At 43.6% G+C, this 26,895-nt stretch overlaps 1 protein-coding gene across 4 annotated transcripts in view; it reads left to right on the top strand.

Moving 5' to 3' along the window:
- arhgap15 (Rho GTPase activating protein 15) overlaps positions 1-26,895 on the top strand; it is an 806,049-nt gene that overhangs the window by 95,173 nt on the left and 683,981 nt on the right. For all 4 annotated transcript variants that reach the window (XM_068034997.1, XM_068035000.1, XM_068034998.1 and 1 more), the window contains one exon: positions 15,556-15,738. In XM_068034997.1, coding sequence (XP_067891098.1) covers positions 15,556-15,738 — 183 coding nt within the window. The remainder of the gene's footprint in view (positions 1-15,555; positions 15,739-26,895) is intronic.

Below are 26,895 nucleotides of genomic sequence, written 5' to 3'. Positions count from 1 at the left end.
GCCCTGGCGAGGCAACAGGTGTCAGTTAGTGGGAGGGGATTGTTGTGCATTTGGGGCAGTTGGGGCTTCAGAGGCAGCCCTCTGTGGGGCACAGGGTGCCCGATCAGGAGGACCGCCCCCCCCCCCCCCCAGCCCACAAGAAGGCCTCCACGTTTTACCTGGCGGTGTTTTTGGGGCCTTTGCCATCTGGCTGCCGTTGGTAAAATAACAGTGGCAGTGGGAAGAGGTAATTAAGTGGCAGTTGATTGGCCACTTAAGGGTCTTGATTGGCCTGGGGCGGGGCGGCCGTTTCTCGCTGCCGCCACCCCATGTAAAATTGCAGTGGAGGCGGGAAGGTGTCGGCAACACTCATTTTGTGGGGTGGGGGGCGTAAAATTCCAGCCTAAATGATAAACGTATCACAGAGTCAATGAATTGTTACAGTGCAGAAGGAGGCCATTTGTGTCAGCACCAGTTCTCTGAAAGAGCAATTCCCTCAGTTCCATTCCCCCACTTTCTCCCTGTAACCCTGCACATTCTTCCTTTTCATATAAATGTCTAATTCCCTTTTGAATGCTTCAATTGAACCTGCCTCCACCACACTCTCAGGCAGTGCATTCCAGACCTTAACCATTCTCTGCATGAAAAATTTTTCTTCATGTCACTTTTGTCTCTCTTACCAAATATTTTAAATCTGTACCCTTTCATTCTCGATCCTTGCATGAGTGAGAACAGTTTCTCTTTATCTACTCTGTCTAGACCCCTCATGATTTTGAATACCTCTATCAAATCATTTCTCAGCCTTCTCTTCTCCAAGGAAAACAGCCCTAACTTTTCCAATCTATCTACATAATTGAAGTTCCTCATCCCTGGAACCATTCTCGTGAATCTTTTCTGAACTCTCTCCAATTCCCTCACGTCTGTCCTAAAGTGCGGCGCCCAGAACTGGACGCAATACTCCAGCTGAGGCCGAACTAGTGTCTTCTCCAAGTTTGTTATGACCGAGGCGGGAGTAATGCACTGTCAATTCAGTCCCACTACTCGACAGGTCATAGCATATTATTAAAGTTTTCCCACCTACCGGAAATGAGCCAAATTAAACACTTTATTAACCCCCCAGAATAAAACAGACCAAACCATGTATCTTTAAACAATAACAAATTAACTATTTATTAATAAACTAAATCTTAAACACTATTGAGATAAACCTATGCCTAATAGACTTTATAACTTCTTATTTATCCTAACCCTAATGCACACATACATACATTCAAAAACCAACTGGTTTAAAAATAATGTTTCTTAGGAATAAGTAAGTAGCTGGGTTGTAAGTCTTTGTGTGTTGCATTCCTGGTTGGTGAGGTGTCCCAGAGTAGAACAGTCAGATGCCACTCGAAGTCTCCAGGAGAATTCGACGAACAGACCCTATGGGAAAGACGTTCAAAGCAGTTCAGTTGCAGCAGGCATCACACTGTTCTTTCAACAAGGAGTATAGCAACAGGCCTATTTGGCTTTTAAAATTGGTAGTCTTACAGTTGAAACTTTACTGGGAATTCCAGCAAACACAACCAGACAACAGAGAGTCACTTCTGAGGCAACAACCTCTTAGAGTTCGGAAATAAAGAAGGAATTTTTTACCTTCAGCAATACAAATATTCTTTTCCCAGAGGCTTTTTTTTCCTGTTTAGACAATAACATAGCCTGTAGCTCGTATAGATTTTTCTTCTGAGATATAGACCACTTCTTCCTTCAGAGCACGCTTCGCTGGTTTCCAGATCAAACAGGTTTAAGCCAGTCTTTTACACAGTCAAAGATTATAATACATGATGTGACCTTCTTTCTCTCCTACTGTTGCCTAGGAAACAGGTGCAGCTGCTGGTACGTTGTGCCCCTTAGTTTTTAAAGGCACATTGTTTTTAACTGTGGAGAAAAAAAAGTACCTTGAGAAGTTCAACATAACTTCCCTGCTCTAGTACTCTATGCCCCTATTAATAAAACGCAGGACACTGTATGCTTTATTAACTACTCTCTCAACCTGCCTGCTACCTTCAATGACTTATGCACATATACACCTAGGCCCTCTGCTCCTGCACCCCCTTTAGAATTGTACCCTTTATTTTATATTGTCTCTCCATGTTCTTCCTACCAAAATGAATCACATTTCTCTGCATTGAACTTCATCTGTCTCCTGTCTGCCCATTCCACCAACCTGTCTGTCCTTTTGGAGTTCTATACTGTCCTCCTCACAGTTCACAATGCTTCCAAGTTTTGTATCATCTGAAAACTTTGAAATTGTGCCCTGTACACCAAGGTCTAGGTCATTAATATATGTCAGGTAAAGCAAGAGTCCCAACACTGACCCCTGGGGAACTCCACTACAAACCTTCCTCCAGCCTGAAAACATCTATTAACCACTACTCTTTTTTTCCTGTCACTCAGCCAATTTTGTATCCATGTTGCTACCGTCCCTTTTATTCCATGAACTATAAGTTTGCTCACAACACTGTATAAAACGCATTTTGAAATCCGTGTATACCACATCAACAGCATTGCCCTCATCAACCCTTTTTGTTACCTCTTCAAAAAACTCCAGCAAGTTAGTTAAACATGATTTTCCCTTAAGAAATCCATGCTAGCTTTCCTTAATTAACTCGCATTGTCCATGTGACTATTGATTTTGGCCTGAATTATTTTTTCTAGAAGTTTTCCCACCACCGAAGTTAAACTGACTGGCCTGTATTTGCTGGGCTTATCTTTACACCCTTTTTTGAACATGGGTGTAACGCTTGCAATTCTCCAGTCCTCTGGCACCACCCCCAAGTCTAAGGAAGACTGAAAAGTTATGGCCAGTGCCTCTGCGATTTCCACCCTCACTTCCCTCAGTATCCTTGGATGCATCTCATCCGGTCCTGGTGCTTTATCCACTTTAAGTACAGACAGCCTATCTAATGCATCCTCTTTATAAATTTTAAACCCTTCTAGTGTCTGAATTACCTCCTCTTTCACCATTGCCTGGGTTGCATCTTCTTCCTTGATAAAGACAGATGCAAAGTATTCATTTAATACCTCAGCTATGTTGCAAGGCAAAGGGAGGCAGTGGTGGGACAAATGAAGAAATAAAAATGGGTCAAGAGGAGGTATAAATGGGAACACAGAATCATCACCAATGACTGCCTCAAAAAAAGGGGCAGAGGTTATAATCTGAAATTGTTGAACTCAATGTTGAGTCTGGAAGGCTGTAGAGTTGTCTAATTGAAAGATGATGTTCTGTTCCTTGAGCTTACATTGAGCCTCATTGGAAAAATGTAGGTGGCCAAGAATAGAGAGGGAATGTAATGGAGGATTAAAATGACAGGAGAGTGGAAGCTGAGGGCTATGCTTATAGACTGATAGAGGGCTATACTTATAGAGGTATTCCACAGCAGCCACCCAATCTGTGTTTGTTCTCCCCAGTGTCGAGGAGACTACATCATGAGCAGCAAATACAGTGTACTAAATTGAAAGAAGTACAAGTAAATCTGGAAAGAGTGTTTGGAACCCTGGATGATGGGAAGGGAGGAGGTAAAAGGGCAGGAATTGCATCTCCTGCACTTGTGTGGGAAGGTGCTGTTGGAAGGGGAGGGGGTGTTGGCAGTGATTGAGGGGTGGATCAGGGTGCTGCTGAGGGAACAGTTCCTTTAGCATGCTGAAAGGGGAGGGGAAGATGTCTTTGGTGGTGGCAGTGGCAGTACACTGGAGGTGGTGAAAATGGCGGAGAATGGTCTGTTGAATGTGGAGACTGGTAGAAAGTGAGGACAAGGGGGGCCTTATTGCGGTTTCAGGAGGGAGGGGATGAGGTGAGGGCAGAAGTGCAAGAAATGGAACTGATGCAGTAGAGAGCCTTGTCAACCATGGTGAGGAAAAAGGAAGATATATCAAAAGCATTGGTATGCAAGGTGACATGGTCAGAACAGATATGATGGAGATAAAGAAACTGGGAGAATGGGAGAGAGTCGTTCCAGGAAGCGGAGTGTGAAGAAGTGTAGTCAAGTTAGCTGTGGTTGTCAGTGGACGTATAGTGAATATTGGTCAATAGCCTAGCCCCAGAAATAGAGACAGAGAAAGTGAGGAAGGAAAAGAGGTAGACCATGTGAAGCTGAAGGAAGGTGGAATTACAAGCAAAGTTGATTAAATTTTCCAGTTTAGGCCGAGAGCAGGAAATGGCATCGAAACAGTCATCAAAAAAGATGAGGGAGGGGACCTGAGTGGTACTCGAACAAATAATATTCCACATATGCCACAAAAATGCAGGGAAGCTAGGACCCATGCGGGTTCCCATAACATCTTTTATTTGGAGGAGGTAAATATATCAAAGGAGAAGTTGTTCAATGTAAGAACAAGCTCAGCCAGGCTGAGGAGGATATGAGTATTTTCATTCACCAGTCGTTAGCCTTCATGTGGGGTTTTCTACCTACTTGCCTAGCAAAATTTGTGTTCATTAAAGGCTATATAAACCTCGTTGACTGTTTATGAATCCGTTTGCCTTCTTGCCAAGATTTTTTTTAAAGGCATTGATTAAAATTATTGCCAAGAAAAGTTTAGAGTTCAAGTTTGGAAAATGTTCCCTTTCTGTAGCCTACTACTCCCTCTGCTGGTTATTTAGAGTTAAGCCTTTATTTTGCAGCTGTTGTCCTACACAGCCACCTCCTGGTAATGGTTAGTACAGCAAATAAAAAAGATACATCATGATAGAAATTGACATGCATTGAGCTAGATCCTCAGGAGTGAAACGGGTGCCACAAATTTAGCTGGAGATAGTCCATGTCCAAGCTATGTGGGCATTCGGACTAGGGCTAAAATTGTGAGACCTAGTTTTTAGGCATCATGGGTGGCCACCTAAAATAGGCATCAGGTCCCTTGTATATGCTACTTAGGGGCCTAATGCCTGTTTAAGACCCCTCCATGAAACTTGTATCTGATGAGTAGAGGAGGTGACACTTTGGCTGGCAACAAAAGATAATTTTTTAATTAATTTTTTCTCAAACCTTCATGTAGAGTCAGCAGGAGCAGGAATGTTCCTCTAATTCTGCAGTAACCACGAGGCGCCCTCGGGCTTACCTCCAGGCCATGTGCCGCAACTTCAATATGTAAGCTGCCTCTGGAAGCATTCAAACTCTAGCAACTCTCGAAAAAAATTTTAATTAAACCCAAGGCCCAATTTTGATTGGGAAAGGCTGCCTGCATGCTGAGTCCTAAAAACATTTGGAATTTCCATGCCATCATTTTACAACATTGGGAGTGAGGGGGTGGGGGGCATTTTCAACTGCTGGCTGCCCATTTCTCAGAGGAAACTGGCAAAGTAAAATCTGGCTTTACGTCAACCGTTCGTCACCCGATACAATTTTCCTGTACAGCCTTTAAATGGGGCCAAGGTTCCCATCCGCAACAGGCAGAAGGCTGTTTATTTATGCAAATTGGGACCCGAAAAAGTGCAGAAAGAAAGGTTACATTTATATAGTGCCTTTTGCAACCTCAGGACATTCCAAAACACTTTACAGCCAATTAATTATGTTATGAAAGTGCTTCCATTATTGTTAATTTTTTTTAGAGCTTGTTTAAAACTGAAAAGATTCCATGGATGTGTGTTTTTTTACCAAGTTCGCCAACAGGACTTGAGATGTTGTTTGAAAGCCACCTGTGCTGGAGGCCACCTGTGATTTGGGCTCAGAAAACAGCAGAACCCTGAGTGACCTGGGGGAAAAATGGTTACAAAGAAGCCACATGGTTTATGCAGGTCAGGAGGTTGACTCTTTGTTTGGGGTTTGAACATTGTTTTCAGTTTTAGTTGGAGTGTGAACCGTTTGAATTCAGTTGGTGTTTTCCTGCCAAGGAGAAAAGAAACCACCTAGCTCACTTCCTTCTCTGCCTTTTTGAAGAAATACTGCCAAGATCCAGTGTGGGGAAAAAAAAATCCCTGGTGCCATATAGCTCCTGAAGAGCTGGAAAAAAAATCCTGCGATTCAAGTGTATGCTAGTGGAAAAAAAACTTGATGCCACATTTCTCCTAGAAAGCCTACTAGAATAATTCTGGACATCTCCAGAACAGACTGCTTCTGAAATGATCCTAGTGACCTGTCTCTGTATACCCAGATGCCAGACCAAAAAAGGGACAACAGACTTCCTTCCATATCTTCTTTCTTTTTGTCAAGAATTAGCAAGTATTTGGCCAAAGTAGTTTTTTTTGGTCTTTTATTTTTGGAACAGATCTCTGCAGAGTGAATTTCTGTATTTTTTTCCAGTGTGTGTGTGAGTGTAGTTGTGGAACTTTTTTAAAAAAAGGGAACTTACATATTTTAATCGGTGTGTTCATGCTTTGCTTCGTTACTGGTTATGTCTTATTTTATAATAAACTGATAATTTTGTTGTTTATTAAAGAAACCTGGTTGGTGTATTTTGTTCTGGGATTTAAAAAAAAGAGTTTATGATTGGCTGTATCAGTAACCGGGTAAACATTTGAATATATGCTGTGACCTGTGGAGAAGTGGAACTAGAGAAGACAGTGCACTCCTCCCGCCTCAGTCGTAAAAAGTACTTTTGAAGTGTAGTCACTTTTGTAATGCAGGAAGTGCAGTCGCCAATACAGCCAACTACAGTATAGCATCCACAGCTCATTAGTAAAATTCAAAAGAAGCCTGAAACTGAAAATGTTTTGGGGCTCCTGATGGGCACAGTAGATGCACTGACAACTCTGCATCCATTTTGGGCCAATCTTGACCCATACAACCCCCCATCCCCCCCCCCCCCCCCCCCCCCCCACCACCATATTATAGCTAATTAAACCTTTAGTCATTGAGCAATAAAAGGTTCTAGCTGTACGTTTCTAATCAGGACGAAAGATTAACCATACTTTAAAGGAAGCACTTTTGTCTTCTGCATGTATACAACTATATTTATTCCATTTTAGTAGATCTTCTGATTCATACCACTGTACTTTTGAATATTTCATATATAGATGGAGACCCTAATTTGCATTCAGGTGACGAAGATGATGGATATAGTTAGTGACAGATTCTTTGACATGAATGGGAGCTCTGATCCATTTATTACCTCAATTCATTTCTCTTTACCTTTTTAATGAAGGGATACAATTACCATTACTAAAAATGTTTCACCAAAATAAAAGAAAAATAATCACAGTTTTCATTACGTTTCATTTGTTTCTCATATACCATGGAGCTGAATACTTTGGAACAAAAGTTCAATATGAATTATATGGTGGTGTGCCACTCACTGGGGTTGAATTTTCGCCGAGAGTCATAGAATCAAAAAATGGTTACAGCACAGGAGGAGACCATTTGGCCTGCCATGTCTGTGTTGGCTCCCTGCAAGAGCAACTCAACTTGTCCCACTACCACACCCTCCAACCAACACCCGCCCCCCCCACTACCCTCGCCATCGCCGCCCCCCTCCCCCCAACTTTCCCCACAGTGCTTCAAATTATTTCTCTTCAGGCACTCATTCATTTCCCTTTCGAAAGCCACAATCAAATCTACCTCCACCACATTCTCAGGCAGTGCATCCTAGGTCCTAACCACTGTCTGTGCTGCTGTTGGTTCTTTTGCCAATCACCTAAAGTTACTGTCTTCTGGTTTTCGATCCTCCCATCAATGGGAACAGTTTCCCTCTATCTACTCTGTCTAGACCTCTCATGATTTTGAATACCAATATCAAATCTTGTCTTAAACATCTCTTTTCTAAGGAGAACAACCCCAGATTCTCCAATCTGTCCATGTAACTGAAGTCCTTCATCCCTTGAACATCCTCGTTAAGGCGGCACAGTGGCGCAGTGGTTAGCACCGCAGCCTCACAGCTCCAGTGACCTGGGTTCAATTCTGGGTACTGCCTGTGTGGAGTTTGCAAGTTCTCCCTGTGTCTGCGTGGGTTTCCTCCGGGTGCTCCGGTTTCCTCCCACATGCCAAAGACTTGCAGGTTGATAGGTTAATTGGCCATTATAAATTGCCCCTAGTATAGGTAGGTGGTAGGGAAATATAGGGACAGGTGGAGATGTGGTAGGAATATGGGATTAGTGTCGGATTAGTATAAATGGGCGGTTGATGGTCGGCACAGACTCGGTGGGCCGAAGGCCCTGTTTCAGTGCTGTATCTCTAAACTAAACACGTAACCATTCTCTGCACCCTTTCTAATGCCTTCACATCCTTCCTAAAGTGTGGTACCCAGAAATGGCAAACAATACTCCAGTTGAGGCCGAACTAGTGTTTTATAAAGATTCATCATAACTTCCTTACTTTTGTACTCTGTGCCTCTATCTCTGAAGCCCAGGATCCCATATGCTTTATCAACCACTTTCTCAAGCTGCCCTGCCACTTTCAACAATTTGTGCACGTATGGCCCCAGGTCTCTCTGTTCCTCCACCCACTTTAGAATTGTACCCTTCATTTTATATTGCCTCTCCTCGTTCTTCCTACCAAAATGTATCACTTCACACTTCTATGCATTAAATTTCATCTGCCACGTGGCCACCCATTCCACCAGCCTGTCTATGTCCTGGGAAGCAGCCACGATGCCTGCATACTTTGACAGTCCCAGGTGCCACAGCTTTTCCAGCCTCCCACTCACCTTCAGGAATGGATGCCTGGGGACAAGGGCTACCCATTGAAGACATAGCTGCTCGCTCCTGTGAGGATCCCTCGAACTGCACCCAAATGACCATTGAGCAGGCCGTTGGTCTACTAAAGATGAGATTCCAGTGGAGTCCTGCAGTATACCCCAGTGCGGGTCTCACATATCGTGGTAGTCTGCTGTGCTCTGCACAATCTAGCACAGCAGAGGGGGTAGGCCTTGCATGAGGAGGACGTGATTGTTCACCTGTCTTCATCCACTGAGGAGGATGGGGAGGAGGCTACTGAACAGACAGCACTAGATCTTGAACCTCTTGCACCAGAGGTCAGGGCCATTAAGAGACATGCAAGAAAGCCACGGGACAATCTCATAAATATCCGGTTCCTGCCACCATGATGGCCTTTCAAAGCGAACACAATAACGATTCACCTCACTGTATTCCACCTATAGCCTCTTTCCTATTCACACTCCAGTGCCTAGCGCCCAGGTTCACCACGCACTCTGACACATCTGAGAAGCTGACCAAACACGGCCTGGGTCTACACTGGCAGCTCACTGAGGGAGCAAGGGTGAAGGTTGCATCTGACAAGGCAGCAATGAAAGCATGAGCCATTTACCACAATGATTTTGACCTCCATTTATTTACACAATTGGAGCAACTAATGACAAAGCCAAAGTTAATGCACCTGCGAAACACCGAGTGCGTCTAGGTGCTGCTCTTCTTAACATGCTTTCATATGCCTCTATGTGGTGGCGACCCTTGTGTTGGCAGCTGAGGTGGAGGCAGACTGCTGATTGGGCTGATCCTTGGCCTGGGATGACTTTGGCAGGCATCCTCTGTCTGCCTAAAGCCTGCAGTGTCCCTGCTAGCTGAGGAGTTCCTGTGTAGGTGCAGGACCCTCCTCAGTCGTTGAAGTTACTGGAACTGGTGTCACTAGAAAAGGGGCTGAGGAGCCGCTGTCCACACTCATAGCACCCTGAAGGCAACCCCCAGATGTGGAGGGCAGCCTCTCCTCCTCCTTTTCAAGGCTCACTTGAACCTCCATGTTGACCATTGAAGGATGAAGACCTGGCGGAGACTCCAGATGCATCGTCCCTTTCAGCTTGCCACGGCTGCATTGATCTCATGGCCAAGGTGGTGGTGTGCAGGTCTGTGCGCATCTGCAGGATCTGGTTCTCCATCAGGGTCACCGACCTTTTGATGGAGGAAGCCATGTGCTCACATGCCTGATACATGCCAGCACTCATAGCATAGATGTATTCCGCCATTGTCTGCTTATGGCTGTGCATTGCCTCTGGCAGCTCCATTAAATGATCCCTTACCTCTCTCTGCAACTCCAGCATATTCTGTGCGGCCAACACCAGAGGCTTGTCATCAGCCTGAAGCTCAGCATGGGCCCGGCCTCCCCAGTCCTCCGACTGTCAGCGATCTCACCTGTCACAGCGTCCGTCGGCTGGTTGGGCGTATGTGTGGTGCTCTCACCAACTTGTGACCCTGAATCTAAGCCTGACGGGAGAGTATGCTGGTGGAGGGTGCAGGGGAATGATGTGACAGTGCATCCTCTGGCTGTTCCTCCTCCTCCTCAGTTGTTGATGGCAGGCCCCATCCTAGCAGCAGAGCTTGCCTCCCATGTGCCACGATCTGCATGAAAGGACACAACATTTGTGGGTTAGGTTGTTCACATCCCCTCATGCTAACCATGCGTGATGTGAACCTTCAGAAGTGTGGTGGAGGACTCATGAACACAATGTCTCCTCACTCTCTTGTGTGGACTCTCCAGTCCCACCGTCCACGACTGCTCAACTGCCCTGTGTCCCCGTTAGTTCCAGTACCACCACTTCTGCCAATGTCAGGATACACACATCAGGGATTCTACCGCCAGTCTTCACACTCTCCCTGGTGTTATGGGCCCGTTTCTCCTGCAGGCTGAAAGAGGGACACAGTTGGAATTTGCACAATGAACAACAGGACACTTTTGCTCGTGGCTGCCCTTCGTCCTTTGCTGGGGGGGCTCCCAAATGCCTCCTCCTCACACCCACTCTCAGGGAACATAGTGGGGATGTGCTCTGAAAGAAGGCAGTCTGTCGCCGGATGTAGCCATGCATCTGACAGGATGTGCTGATGCCTCACTCCCTTGCCACTCCCTTTGTGGTCACTCTGTCCCCATGTACAGCTCCCTCTCGCATTGCCTCATGCAAGCCACAAAGAGGAGAGGTATGAAGGAGTCACCTTGGCGGAGCAAAGCAACTCATTGACCCTCTTGCTGCATTGGTCCCAGCTCTGGGGGAGTGACAATGGCTGCTTTCTCCATTCAGGTTTTCCTGAGGGTCTCTTCTTGCTATGCCTTGAGAAGAGGACCTCCCACCTTTCCCATGTAGCCTGGAGGAGAATCTTGAGGGAGGCATCACTTAACCGTGAGGCCACCTGGTGTGTTACCTCGGACATGGTCCCAGTTGGCTTCCTCTCTGTCCGTTGGGTTCTCAATCCTGGTGCAGGGGGTCCAGCAGCCAAAGCAACAACAGTAGGAGCAGTGGGGGTGAGGGTCTAGCAGTAATAGCAGCAGCTGGGGGATTGGGTGGGGGGTGGGGTGTGGTGTCCAGCACTCCAGATTCACTGCATCAGTGAAAGAATAGTCTTCTGAGCCACGGTACCTCGGTTTGCATTGTGGTTGTATTCCCTGCAGTCTTTCTCCTTGTCCTCACTGGTAGCGTGTACAGCGTCTGTATCTGTGGGATCTCCTTCTCAACCTCTCCTAAATCCCCACTACCTAGCACCCTATTAGTCACACCCTCTCTTTCCTGAATCTGTGTTTTCCTCTGGAGTGTGACTGGATTCTGGATAAAACAGTCCAGAAATTCCTCCTCCTCCCTTATGTGTCAGAGTGTCTCCAACTCATGCTCCAGTTTAATGTCTCTGAGCCGGAGGGATTCAAGATGGAGGCATCTCCTGCAGACATGTTTGCTTAGGACAGTCTCGCCATCCCCAAACTCCCACATTCTGCAGATATCCAGTAAGCTCTAAATTTGTTTGCCCTACCTTTCTCCCTCGTGGGAATGTACCTCAACTGTAGCCGAACCATCTCTTCTCATTCCGTCACGGTTTTACCTCCGTTCTCACCCCACCAAAATTGGCCCTTCTACAATTAATTATTTTTACTCTAGATTGCTCCTGTTTTGGGGAATAATAATGGAAGGTGCCATTAATTTGCCATTATTTTTGTGTGTCTGTGCATGTTCACGTATATTTATTCATGTAACAAGGTAAGTAATGTGATCAATAGAGATACATAATTAGCATTAGCAGAGATGTTTGTGACTATTTCCACTTTTGCCAGCTTAAATTCATTCACATTGAAGGGAAAATATTTCCTTGCTACATGTTTTCACAAATGATAGAACTTTTTTAAGAAAATAATTATTTTTCAATGAATATGCACAGATTCCTCCTTTCCCTTAAAAATAGACTCCCAAGAAACTCATGGAGAATTATCATTGGTTGCTAGGGTAATAAAGATGACTCAATGATTGTAGAGGTCAAATATAATGCTCAGAGAGCATTTTGCAGTTCTGCTAGTCATTAATCCAACCACTAGCAAAATGTTTCGAGCAAAAGTCCTGTGTCTCACAATAAAGACTTTATTGTCATCCAGGTTGTCAGTCCTTAATTCTGATTAGTTTTGTTGGTGGAAAAAAGAACATTTTATTTTTTTCAGTGACAGTTACAGCCAGTAGCAAAATGTACTGCTTCTGAAAATTATTAAATTCGAGTCCTGTCAAAATACATAGGTATTTGCGATCGTTATTACTGCAAAGGTTCAACTTTTGACCTCTGATTTGAACTAAAATATGCAGCCTGTGGTTTGAAATGTATTTATCTTTTGCTGCATTTGTCCCTGGCAAATGTTTGTATATTTTAAATTATGCTCCTCTACCCTAATCATGTTGACTCACTACACAGAATTATAGTATTTGTTAGCTAGCTGTCTGGTGCCAGGTAAGATGCCTCTCATTTATTCTCTTATGAAAAAGCAACCAAAAAGTTCCAAAATTCATCATTTTTTGGGAACAAAATGTACAACCAATTTTTGATACCAGCTGAATTGCTGGTCGAGCTACTCCTATGACCTTTCTACCAGATTTTAAATGCTGCAGCAAGTTTGTGCTCAGCAGATCATATAGCAGTTACAGTGCGAACATTCTCAATGTAGTTTTCATCTTGTTATTTAATTTAAATTAAAACTAAGATTAAAAAAAAGATAAATTTGGTGATATAATGAGTTCTGTTGTGTACTTATTCCTACATGACAACAGGTTTTGTGTTTAGAGGTTTGACAATGTGCTATATACATGCAATATGATTTATTTTTAAACATCCTTGCAAGTCATACTTACATTTTGAATGAATGCAAAGTAGTTTCTGCTTTGCAGTGACACAAACTGCAGTGTATCTTGGATGTGAAATTGTCCAAATGTAACATTATATTCAAACCAGCAAGCAATAGAAATGCAAACAAAACAAGGTTTAAAATGTTACCCGTTAAACTTCATTATTAATGTCTCTTGTCAGCTCTTTGTTACTATCAAAATTTAACCAGCAAGTATTCCCAGAGCCCTGTTTTTCTTGGCAGAAAGTAGTGTAGGGTGTGTAGCATAACTTTGCTCTGCCTGCTCTGGGTCAAAATCTGGAACTCACTCCCCCAGAAGGCTGTGGATGCTGTCAGTTGAAATTTTCAAGATTGACATCAATAGATTTTTGTTCGGTAAGGAAATCACGAGTAATGGAACAAAGGCAGCAAATAAAATTGAGATGCAAATCAGTCATGACATAATAGAATAATGGAACAGGCTCAAAGGGCTGAATGCCTAATCCTGTTCTTGTGTTCCTATGTAGTAGTTGGCACATATAAGCTAATAACTACAGTGTAATGGCACATAACTTAAATGACGCTCAAAGAGTGGTATGTCTTTGAATACCACTTAATATGAATTACAGGTCTTTAACTTGCAGCCAGTACAGTTTCACTATGGTCTTGTATGTGAGGGTCCTAAGAATCTATTGCCTCGATCTGGAAATCCATTAATTTGCCAGCTGTTGGTTGAGTAAACTTTCATTGGCTTAGATAAAATAATTTTTCATCAACTTTTCACACAGAAGAAAATAGCACCAATGGCACGTCATATGTCCCCATCCTCAGAAAAGCATTGTGAAAATCACCAGTGCCATTGCTCTCCTTCTGACCTATTTGAGTAAAATTTTAATTTTGTGACACAATTAACTCAATCTGATTCTGTCTCAAATTTAGTTAATTTAAGGCCTTTAGAACCATCAGAGAAAAAACTAAACTAGATGGAATTTGATCCCAGTCCTGGAGGTGAAGTGCAATGTCATTACTGCTATGCCACCCATTCCTATTAGTTAATTATTTATAAACAACAATTTATAAAAATTACAGAACCAATTCGCATTAAATTTATTATCCAATTACATACACTTCAAATAAAGTGAGAATTGTTAATTTAATTCCTGATTTTCATGCAGAATCCTATTGCGGTCCTCATCGGTCTAATGTACTCAGATATTTCCTATCTGTTTCTGTCATATAACATCTTTAGAATTTCTGTATGTGCTTTACTCTTTGTAATTGACAAATTGAATGGAATTTCAGAATATTTCTTAACTGACAGGAATTCCTAAATAACTGATTTTTTTATAATGTTATGTTCCTGCATGGGACCTAAGAACAATTACCCTATTTAAAAGTCAACAATTATTTTGAATCGACTTCAGTCTTAATCACATTCTCAGGAGATCCCAAAGTGTTCCACAGCCAATGTAATACTTTGAAGTGTAGAATGTTTTAATATCGGGAACCACAGCAGCCAATCCGCATGTAGCAAGACCCCACATACAGCAAGGAGATAAATGGCCAGATCATCTGTTATAGCGATAGTGATCGGGGATAAATATTAGCCGAGACAGGTGGCGAGGTCCTTCACTGTTCGTTAAATAGTGCTGTGGGATCTTTTACATCCATCTGAGAAGACAGATGGGGTTTAATGTCTTATCTGAAAAATGGCACCTCTGACAGTGCAGATTCCCATAGTACTGCACTTGAGTGTCAGCCTAGATTACATGCTCAAGTCTCTGGAGTAGGGTTTGAACCCATGACTTTCTGATCAGTGATGAGCTTGCTTCAACTAAACCAAAGCACCAAAGCTTGACAGGTTTGTAGCTGCCAACATCAGGTCCTGTCAAGGGATGGGTCTGCACTTGGGGTGCCCCATGCCATTTGAATTGCCCATTACAGGAAATCCCTGTTACACTTGGGTTGTGCAAGAGTAAAGCACTTAGGGCACACGCAGGAAAATTTGCATTCTATAGTAGCTTCACATATTATCAGAAGCATTGGTAATGACAACTACCATTTTCTGTATGTTTTGGCGTCAGGTTCTAGTATGAAAATATATTGCATCAGGTTTTCCCGTTACTGCATCGAGAGTTATTTGGTTTCTTGAACGCAATGAATACAGGAAAATTGGAAGGGGAGGAGCACAAATCTATAAAGCAGCCTGTCCAATTTTCCAATCTTTAATCTAATAGGAAGTAAATGAAGTGCCCAGTAATGGTTAGTGGCTTGTGCTCCTTCCTACCTAAATTTCCTGCATTCACCATGATCCATTAACCCCAAATGCAGGAAGAGAAAAATCTGCCCTGATTATCTTTTGACCTGAAGCAGAATTTGAACAGGAATTCTGAAACAAATAAAAATGTTCATCTTAAATCGAATGGAAAAAAGGAAATTGATATAATTTTTAAATTATTACCAGCTAGTAAATAAAGCTGCAAAGTATGAATTAGCATTAAGCACACTGATACATTATAGATATTCAGATAATTAATGTTTACAGTGAATTAATTGCACCTTTTAAACACAGGTTCCTTGTTTCTTTCCATAGGATGGATCTACAGCTCAACCAAAACCAAATGCCCAGCCAACATCCACCACTGAACAGCTTCCCTCATCCCAGTTCAGTTCTTCAGTTGTGCAGAGGAGGGTGAAGAGTGGAGCTGCTAACTGTGACCGTCTCAGCCAGACAAAATCAATGGTCCTGACTGACTCCAGCCCACTCAAATTACCGGTGAGTAGATGCTGCCATATTTTGTTCTGCTGTGAAGACATGAAGAAATAGTTGCAGGAAAATTACTTTGGATATTTGTTTTGTTAAATTTCAGGTGAAATGTATTTTAAAAAATGTCTCTGAATTATGTCCGAGTAAATGGCAATAATAAATTTAAAGCTGAGAGCAATGGCAGCACACTTGAGTTCTGTTTCTAAATGCTACATATTTCATTTATTAACTCTAGGTAGGGAACATCACTTTGAACCTTTTGAACAATGAGCCATTTTATTAAACATTCTCATTGAAACTTGGAATTTCTATATTTTTAAAAAAAGATTGCAAAAGCATCCAAGACAGGAATGACTGTGCGGAGAATGATGGGGATTTCTCCTGATACCCCATTACCCGTCATCCCCAGGTTGAATGCGAGTGTCGTAGGAGTTAAAACTGTGATGTTGCCTGGCAACACCCCATAACCTGCAAATTTGGGCAGCAGCAGGTATTGCTGTTCATGTGATTTGCATCTTCTTACTGTAATTTGGAATTTATCAAGAAGGTTGCAATATTTTTTTGTAAACTTACACACTAAAGCGTCTTTAGAAAATGCCTGCCACATACATTATTAGATGCTGTGCATAATTATTAAGTATTAATTATTTTTAGAGATGTAGAGGCCCACAGGGTTAAACCTGGCTGTTGCCAATATATTTGACTATATTCTGATTACATTGATTACATTTATCCAGGAACTGTTGTCCATAATAGGTTTCTGCACTTCATACTTACATGCCAACCTAGAAAACGTACAAAATGGAACAATTTCAAAAAAGCTGATGCAGCAAATAAATAGCCTTGATTTTACATCTTCGAACATTTAAAGGCATGGGGGGAATTTTAGCCACAGAAAATGGACAGGTTTAAGTCAGGTGAGTGTGTTAAATTTTAAAAATCAGAATCCTGACCCAGTCCCACTTCCAATATGCCCACTCCAGTTTTAATTGAGGCAGGGTAGGGGTGGTCTGGGTATCAACCCACTCCAAGGATGCAGGTTGTCACTTTAAATATGATAATAAGGCTGTGAACCCCAATGTTATACAACTTTTTGAATTAAACCATGGATGGTTAAAACTCCGTAGCATGTGGGGTATTCATGACTTCTGGGTTTCCTACACCTTACTGCCCCCTGCTTCTGACAGGTCAGGTCAATGAAAGATACTGAAAGTGTTGTGGCACATAGGGTTGCCATAACTGAACAGCAGACATACCCAACATTCAATCACATTTCTTGCAAGGGGAAAACCTTAAAGTACACAAAAGTGCTGCTTGTAGCAGTGGTGAATTTAGGAATTACTGAAGGAGGATGTGAGATCAGAAGGTATGAGATTAATTTTCTAGGGTGGCCTGGGACTTTTTTGCCAAGAAGATTTTATATTTGAAACATTATATTGTGCACTTTCCAGAATATTGGAGCCTAACATATCTGTGCCTTTCAAGTCAAAAATACTTTCTCCTACAAGGGTTACAAATATTTCAATGGGCTGGATTTTGCAGCAGCCATTGGTTACACTTGCACTTAGACTTTCTATGGGTATGTGCACTGGAGGTTCCTGTCAGCCAACTATCAAAAAAGCTCAGCACGCTCCACAGCAGATCTGCGACCCGTGTGATCAGGGCAAGAAACCATGTATCAGATTGAAGAAATGTCAATGAATAATAGAGTCTGAACCAGAAGTGTTCAATTAGATAATTAAATTCAATGTCAAATCAGGTACACAAAACAGACTAAAGAGGCTGGAATTTTATCCAGGCGACAGGAGTTTTGACTACTGGCAAAAGAGCCAGCAAGAGCCCTGTATCGCCTCCTCTGGGGAAGGCACACTGCATTACATGGCAATTATGCACTTAAGTGGACAGCAGCGGGTTTTCCCCAGGATAAAGGACCCCGGAGACGGAAGTCCCACCTGCTGAGAAATGCCAGCCAATCAGAAGCCTACAGCTCTTTTACTGAGCAGCACCACCACGGAGTCAGGGGCTGCTGTCAGTACTGGACTCACCGGTAGATGTGATCATTGAGGGACCCAGGCCCAGGTGAGTCAGGGCTGGAGGGGTTTCATGGGGGGGGGGCCTCAGAGAGTGGGTGCAGGGGGGTTGACAGCAAGGGCAGGGAGTGGTCTCAGCAGGCGCCCCAACCCCCCACCTTCCTGATGTTGGGTCCCTCGATCAAGCACTTGGTTCCTTTTAATGAGCGACCCACCCCACCCCAGAGGCAGCAAGCAACCCACATGGTTTTGCTTAGAATGCTGCCCATGTGGTGACAGGCCTGCCCACCACTGGGCTAATAGCAGCAGGGTGAGTTAAGGCTCTTAATTGGCCATTAATTGCACACAAGGGCCTCAATTGGCAGCAGGGGAGAAGGCCGTTCACAGGCCTTCCTGCCCTGGACTTAATTGGGGTGGAGGTGGGAAGGTGGTGGAGTCCCCCGCCACCACCATCCCAACTGATTAAATGCTCTCTCCCCCTCCATACGTAGTGTGGGAAAGAGCATAAAATTCCCCCCAGAGAAAGAAAGAAAGATTGGATTAAGAGAGAGCAAAATAAAAGTGACAGAAAGAAAATGTTTTCAAAATTAAATTTTTTTCAAAATTTCCAACAATAATTAAGCTCTGAAAGAATGAGATGCCACACTTATTAAAGTTACTTTACAGTGCAAGAGAGTCTGTTTGCAATAGTTAAAACTTACCACATCGTTTTAAGGGTATTTGCACAGGAATGGGCAAGCCCTAAATTTTTCTAACATGGTTAGTATGCATCTACCACGTAAGAATGGCAACTTCATGCCTTTCAATTTATTTCAATTGTGAGTCTGTTGGCAAGATACCATTATAGTGCAGCTTCTGGAGGAACAAGTCATCTTGGACAACTACCTCCTGATTTACGCATTTAGTTGCGCACATATGGTCACTGGAAGTTGCTGTTCAATTTACACCTTAATAACAACGAGCACCATTAGTCTGACTAATTTTGACTGCATTTTCCAGCCCATGATACTATTTTGATGTGAAAAATAAAAGTAGCTGTAGGGACACCAATACAACTTGATAGAGTCCAGTTCCTTCCATCAGAATCCAACCCCAGATCTATCATGTTAATTTGTGAAGGAACCCATTTGCAAGATGTATCAATAATAATCTCAGCTAGCCATACATTTTACATTCACAAGACAAACTGGCTCACAGACACACCTATCCTAAGCCCAGGCAAAGTGAGGTGTCTTAAATACACCGAGGGCATACTGATTTTTGTTATTTTCAATTGACTTTTCTTTTAAAGTTGCCTCATGAGAAATAATCCAATCAAAACAAAATTTTAGAACTTTAGATAAGTGGTCACAGCAAAACTTCACTTGTCTTTTCCAATTTTAGATTCCAAACATTTTCTGATTTTATAAGCTTATAGTTTTAGAAGGTTGAGTTTCATGCTTTCAGATGGCCCTTGTTGACTGCTTGTAGATTAGGATTTTCAATTTATTATACTTTTGTCAGTAATATCACTTATATTTCCCTGTTGCATATGAATGGTAACAAATGGAGTCTACTCTGAGCACATAATCAAATAGCAAAATCACTTTCAAGGTTATAAAACACAACTAGCTTCTGTACTCACACAAAAACATACTGACTGTCTGCATCACATATCATAGTTGTATGTGATAAATTCTAAAATACAGTAAATTGTAGGTAAAATGTATTATTCCCCTTTCCCCTTCCTATTTTCTCTTGGCAGTATAAATCAATTGTTATTGTAAGCATTACAATCTGAGCCAATGGAAAGCCATCTTCCATAAAGAAGACTATGCTTGTAACTAATGGAATTAAAACTTGCAGCAAAGTAAGCTAGGCTAGTTTCCCTGGGCAAAAAAAATCTATTTATTGTCTTTGGATTGTATGAGGTTCCTGCCCCCATTTTCCCCACTTACTGATGGTTCTTGACTTTAGGATTTTATAAAGGACAAATTGCACAGACCCAGGGTTGGGCTGAACCACAAACTTGCTTACTAAAACCCTCCTAACACCCTGATACAAAGACCTCTAAACTAATTTAAAGGACACCACATGACACCTTGATTGGTTAGTCTGATTTAAATTCCTCCACAATATAACCTCAGCTCCCACCCAAACACACAAGTCACCATGACTTATAAGATAAACCATTTTCAAAAAACCACAGGCAAAACCCCACGTTTCTGCCCCAAACTCACTAAATTCAAAACCCCAAACCCTCCCAGGATTTGGTTGTTACACTTAAAATTGCTTTATATTCTCAGCCCCAAATATCCCTTGGATTTGGCTGATAACTTACAGTCCTTCACACGGTTGGTCCTTCCGGTGTAGGGGGTAACATATTGGCATGGATAGATGATTGGCTAACAAACAGGATACAGAGAGTAGGCATAAATGGGTCATTTTCTGGTTGGCAAGATGTAACGAGTGGTGTGCCATAGGGACTTGTGCTGGGGCCTCAACTTTTTTCAATTTATATAAATGACTTAGATGAAGGGACCGAAGGTATGGTTGCTAAATTTTCTGTTGACATAAAGATAGGTAGGAAAGTAACTTGTAAAGAGAACATGAGGCTACAAAGGGATATAGATAGGTCAAGTGAGTGGGCAAAGACCTGTCAAATGGAGTATAATGTGGGAAAGTGTGAAATTGTCCACTTTGTCAGGAAGAATAAAAACGAAGTATATCATCAAAATGGTGAGAGATTGCAGAGCTCTGAGATGCAGAGGGATCTGGGTGTCCTAGTGCATGAATCACAAAAGGTTAGTATGCATGTACAGCATGTAATTAGGAAAGCTAATAGAATGTTATCATTTTTCGCGAGGGAAATTGAATACAAAAGTAGGGAGGTTATGTTTCAGCTATACAGGGCATTCGTGAGACCACATCTGAAGTACTGTGTACAGTACTAGTCTCCTTATTTAAGGAAGGATGTAAATGCGTTAGAGGCAGTACAGAGAAGATTTACTAAACTAATACCTGGAATGGGTGAGCTGTCCTTTGAGGAAAGATTGGACAGGCTAGGCATGTATCCGCTGGAATATAGAATAGTAAGAGGTGACTTGATTGAAACATATAAGATCCTGAGGGGTCTTGACAGGGTGGATGTGGAAAGGATGTTTCCCCTTGTAGGAGAATCTCGGACCAGGTGTCATTGTTTCAAAATAAGGGGTCGCCCATTTAAGACAGAGATGAGGAGAACTTTTTTCTCTCAGAGTCTCTGGAATTCTCTTCCTTAAAAGGCAGTGGAAGCAGAGTCTTTGAATATTTTTAAGGCAGAGGTCGATAAATTCTTGATCAGCAAGGGGGTGGAAGGTTATCGGGGGTAGGTGGAAATGTGGAGTAATCAGTTCAGCCATGAACTTATTGAATGGCGGAGCAGGCTCGAGGGGTCGAGTGGCTTACTCCTGCTCCTAATTTGTATGTCCGTATGAATTTTTAGGTCCACGAGCCAGGTTGACCGTTCCTGACCCTCCTTCTTGACTTCAGTGTCAAACCCTTCGATCTTGTCCTCTTTGTGATGACTCTTATCGAAATATCATAAACACATCTCCTGAAGCCATCCTGCTGGATGGTCAGTGCTTAGCACCTTTTCATCTCTTTCATCTGTTACCTGCCTGGTCCAGACAGATCCACTTAGTGCTGGTGTTTTTTTATTTATTTTTATTTAGAGATACAGCACTGAAACAGGCCCTTCAGCCCATCGAGTCTGTGCCGACCATCAACCACCCATTTATACTAATCCTACATTAATCCCATTACCCTCTTACATCCCCACCTTTCCTCAATTCCCCTACCACTGACCTATATTAGGGGCAATTTATAATGGCCAATTTACCTATCAACCTGCAAGTCTTTGGCTGTGGGAGGAAACCGGAGCACCCGGCGAAAACCCACGCGGTCACAAGGAGAACTTGCGAACTCTGCACAGGCAGTACCCAGAATCGAACCCGGGTTGCTGGAGCTGTGAGGCTGCGGTGCTAACCACTGCACCACTGTGCCGCCCATATTATTTCCATGACCGAGAACAGTGAACTCCACCAAGGTGAGGTATTCCAGGCTCCAGAGCTGATATACACGAAAAAGGTTTCTCTCCTTCTTGACAGGAGTGAATGCTGTGGTCTGGAGCCAGTTAGTTGTAACAATGGCCTCCCCAATTACTTAATTGGGTTACACGATGGCATTTATGCTTTGTCACTGGTCTGATAATGTCCCAAATTCCAGTCCTTTAACAGTATCAGTTCTGTTGTGAATTGGAATGTTTGAGATTGACCCATTGGAATGCAGCCTGCCTCTATGTGCTTTGTGATGAGTTTTGGCTCTCATTCACAGTACTATTGTCCGTGGGGGTTGGGGTTCCTTCCCCATACATTTTAAAGTCCAGTTGTGGGGGAGGAATTCCAATCCAACAGGATTTATCCCTAGGAACGTAGGAACAAGAATAGGCCATTCAACCCCTCAAGCCTGTTCCCCTGTTCAATTACATCGTAGCTGATCTATATCTGAACTCTATTTACCTGGCTAGGATTTCCACTACATATGCACATCACTTCAGAACATGATTATTAGCAGTTATACCAGACACTATTGTCACTGACTAACCAACCAAGCTAGTCTATTCACGTTTGTCACTTACTAAAGCCATCAGTAACAATAAATTGTTGAAATCACAAGACCACAAGAAATAGGAGCAGAAGTAGACCATATGGCCCAACGAGCCTGCTCCGCCATTCAATACGATCATGGCTGATCTGGGCTTCAATTCCACTTTCGTGCCCACTCCCCATATTCTTTAATTCCCTGTGAGACCAAAGTTCTATCTATGCCAGCCTTAATCAGTCTACTTAGTCATTTTAAAACACATTGCAAAGTTTTAATGACATTTGCATTCTCTGTTGCAACACAATGGGCTAGATTTTCTTTTGGTGACAGGCCAGAAGGCAGGGAACGACCCTGCCCCAGCCCTATATTGGACTCCCAGCCGAATTCAACGGTGGGCAGGCAATTAACTGACTGCCATTGGGGATGCTGTTCCCTTTGTCGTGTATTTCTTTGCGTTATCTTAATCAACACAATGAGGTACGTGGCTTCCAGTTCCTTGAAGATCTCTGGAAGGTTTATTTACAGTTGAAACTGATACACACAATACTAATCAAATTATTTACAGAACCTTTGTCCACGATGTTTCAGCACGTAGAGACGATGGCTTCTAGTCACATGACTACATCCTAGCTTTCGCTCATTAGCATACTGAGTTCTTAAAGGGACATCACTCTTAAAGTGATCATACAACACCCTTTAAGGGAAAAGAGCCCACCCCAAGAGCTGTCAGCCAATCAGAGGGCCAGCAGTGCAGCAGTACCAGCAGCACTACCAGGAGTTATGGCCACTGCTAGTACTGCAGGAGACCAAGAACAGCCGCCATAGAAGAGGCCCCAGAAGACAGATAAGTGTGGTCAGCCTTACTGCGGCAACTCAGGCAGGCCCCAGCAGCGGTGGGGAGATGGTTACTGAATGCGGATTGGGGGGGGTGGGTCTTTCAGTGGGGAGGATCCTTACCGCTGGTGTGACTCTCTGTGGGCTGCAGAGTGACTGAGTAGGAGGACCCCTCCCCCTGAGCTCACTAGGAGTCCACCAGGTTTGACCTGGTGGTGTCTCCACACAGCAGCAGGCCCCTCTGGCATTGGCTAAATGCCAGTGAAGTCAAGAGAGGGCACTTAAGCGGCTTAATTGCCCTCCCAGTGGATTTCCCATCTGCTGTGGTGCCCGCTGTGGACAAAATAGCACATGGGCAGGACAATGTTGGGCAAGCTGCCTGACGCCATCCCACACCATTTTGTTTGCCCCCTCCCCTCGCCCCCCAGCCCATCGCCAAGGGCTTGATAAAATCTAGCCCAATGAACCATTTCAAAATTCTCCTACATTTTAGAGGCGACAGTTTTGATGCAAAATCAATTGCCTCGAAATTGTCTCCAGCCTAAATATGAGGCATTACTTATACCCACTCTCTGTCCTGAAATCCTAAGCAACACAAAGGAATATCAAAAGATACCTTTTATAATAAACCACCTTGAAACTAAAATATAAAGACAAATTACCTGATATATAATTTATGCTTGTTAAGCAAAGCAACTTTGATACAAGGCGTACATACATTTTCCCTGGTGAGTGATCAGTATTGTTAATAGCAGCCTATAACATCATTAGACAATAATCCTCCCCCTCGGAAATGGTTACTTCACTTAAACTAGGGAATGCCATTTCACCAACTGCAGACAGACCTGCCAGAATGTAAAGTATACGTTTAATATTGTCATAATCCTGACAAACTGAAATAGTTAAAAAAATAGAGGCACATTTTCCTGCTATCATGCTTGGGTTTATTGGATCACCTAGGTGAGCACAGACAGACGTTGAGAGGGAAAGGATTAAACTCTTTGTTAGTAAGCCAGCTAGATGAGTGGGAAAACGACCCATGAGTGGCAATGGGAGGCTAGGTCAATTTTAACAGCCGGGCCTCATTGACATCCCGCCAGTCAGATATCTGCCTAAAATAGGAACTCTATCTCAATACGGTCATTCCAGCATAAAGTTTTCAACAGAATCAGACAGCTTTAGGTCCGTAAATACAATATTCTTTGCTGTAATTCATTTCTACCATCTATAATTTAAAAGTAGGAGCCCCAGATGTAGTGCAGTATAATATAAAGTCTGCAATTCGTGTATTGCAGTCTCATAATTATAATGAAGTTCAATCTCGTAAACAGATTTGAGGGGAACCATATAAGGTCTTAAGCACTTGTATTCTATTTATTTATTTAGAGATACAGCACTGAAACAGGCCCTTCGGCCCACCGAGTCTGTGCCGACCAACAACCACCTATTTATACTAATCCTACATTAATCCCACATTCTCTACCACATCCCCACCATTCTCCTACCACTTACCTACACTAGGGGCAATTTACAATGGCCAATTTACCTATCAACCTGCAAGTCTTTTGGAGGTGGGAGGAAACCGCAGCACCTGACGGAAACCCACGCAGACACAGGGAGAACTTGCAAACTCCGCACAGGCAGTACCCAGAATTGAACCCGAGTCGCTGGAGCTGTGAGTTCCAGTTGGTAGAGGTCGTGGGTTTGGAAGGTGCTGTCTAAGGAGCCTTGGTGCATTGCTGCAGTGTATCTTGCAGACGGTACACACTGCTGCCACTGTGTGTCGGTGGTGAAGGGAGTGAATGTTTGTAGATGGGGTGCCAATCAAGCGGGCTGCTCTGTCCTGGATGGTGTCGAGCTTCTTGAGTGTTGTTGGAGCTGCACCCATCCAGGCAAGTGGAGAGTATTCCATCACACTCCTGACTTGTGCCTTGTAGATGGAGGACAGGCTTTGGGGAGTCAGGAGGTGAGTTACTCGCCTCAGGATTCCTAGCCTCTGACCTGCTCTTGTAGCCACGGTATTTATATGGCTACTCCAGTTCAGTTTCTGCTCAATGGTAGCCCCTAGGATGTTGATAGTGGGGGATTCAGCAATCGTAATGCCGTTGAATGTCAAGGGGAGATGGTGAGATTCTCTCTTGTTGTTGATGGTCATTGCCTGGCACTTGTGTGGCGCGAATGTTACTTGCCACTTATCAGCCCAAGCCTGGATATTGTTCAGGTCTTGCTGCATTTCTACAGGGACTGCTTCAGTATCTGAGGAGTCACGAATGGTGCTGAACATTGTGCAATCATCAGCGAACATCCCCACATCTGACCTTATGATTGAAGGAAGGTCATTGATGAAGCAGCTGAAGATGGTTGGACCTAGGACACTACCCTGAGGAACTCCTGCAGTGATGTCCTGGAGCTCAGATGATTGACCTCCAACAACCACAACCATCTTCTTTTGCGCTAGGTATGACTTCAGCCAGCGGAGGGTTTTCCCCCTGATTCCCATTGACCTCAGTTTTGCGAGGGCTCCTTGATGCCATACTCGGTTAGATGCTGCCTTGATGTCAAGGGCAGTCACTCTCACCTCACCTTTTGAGTTCAGCTCTTTTGTCCATGTTTGAACCAAGGCTGTAATGAGGTCAGGAGCTGAGTGGCCCTGGCGGAACCCAAACTGACGTCACTGAGCAGGTTATTGCGAAGCAAGTGCCGCTTGATGGCACTGTTGATGACACCTTCCATCACTTTACTGATGATTGAGTGTAGGCTGATGGGGCGGTAATTGGCCGGGGTTGGACTTGTCCTGCTTTTTGTGCACAGGACATACCTGGGCAACTTTCCGCATTGCAGGGTAGATGCCAGTGTTGTAGCTGTACTGGAATAGCTTGGCTCGGGGCGCGGCAAGTTCTGGAGCACAGGTCTTCAGTACTATTGCCGGAATATTGTCAGGGCCCATAGCTTTTGCAGTAATCAGTGTCTTCAGTCGTTTCTTGATATCACGAGGAATGAATCGAATTGGCTGAAGTCTGGCATCTGTGATGCTGGGGACTTCAGGAGGAGGCCGAGATGGATCATCAACTCGGCACTTCTGGCTGAAGATTGTTGCAAATGCTTCAGCCTTATCTTTCGCACTGATGTGCTGGGCTCCCCCATCATTGAGGATGGTGATATTTGTGGAGCCACCTCCTAGAGTTAGTTGTTTAATTGTCCACCACCATTCACGGCTGGATATGGCAGGACTGCAGAGCTTCGATCTGATCTGTTGGTTATGAGATCGCTTAGCTCTGTCTATCGCACGCCGCTTATGCAGTTTGGCACGGAGATAGTCCTGTGTTGTAGCTTCATCAGATTGACACCTCATTTTAAGGTATGCCTGGTGCTGCTCCTGGCATGCCCTCCTACACTCTTCATTGAACCAGGGTTGGTCTCCCTGCTTGATGGTAATGGTAGAGTGAGGGATATGTCGGGCCATGAGGTTACAGATTGTGGTTGAGTACAATTCTGCTGCTGCTGATGGCCCACAGCGCCTCATGGATGCCCAGTTTTGCATTGCTAGATCTGTTCGAAATCTATCCCATTTAGCACGGTGATAGTGCCGCACAGCACGATAGACGGTATCCTCAATGTGAAGGCGGGACTTCGTCTCCACAAGGACTGTGCGGTGGTCACTCCTACCAATACTGTCATG

Source organism: Heterodontus francisci, chromosome 7, assembly GCF_036365525.1.
Source record: "Heterodontus francisci isolate sHetFra1 chromosome 7, sHetFra1.hap1, whole genome shotgun sequence".
Taxonomy (NCBI): Eukaryota; Metazoa; Chordata; class Chondrichthyes; order Heterodontiformes; family Heterodontidae; genus Heterodontus; species Heterodontus francisci.
Note: the sequence above shows the minus strand (reverse complement) of the source record. Positions and strands in the feature narration are given on the sequence as shown.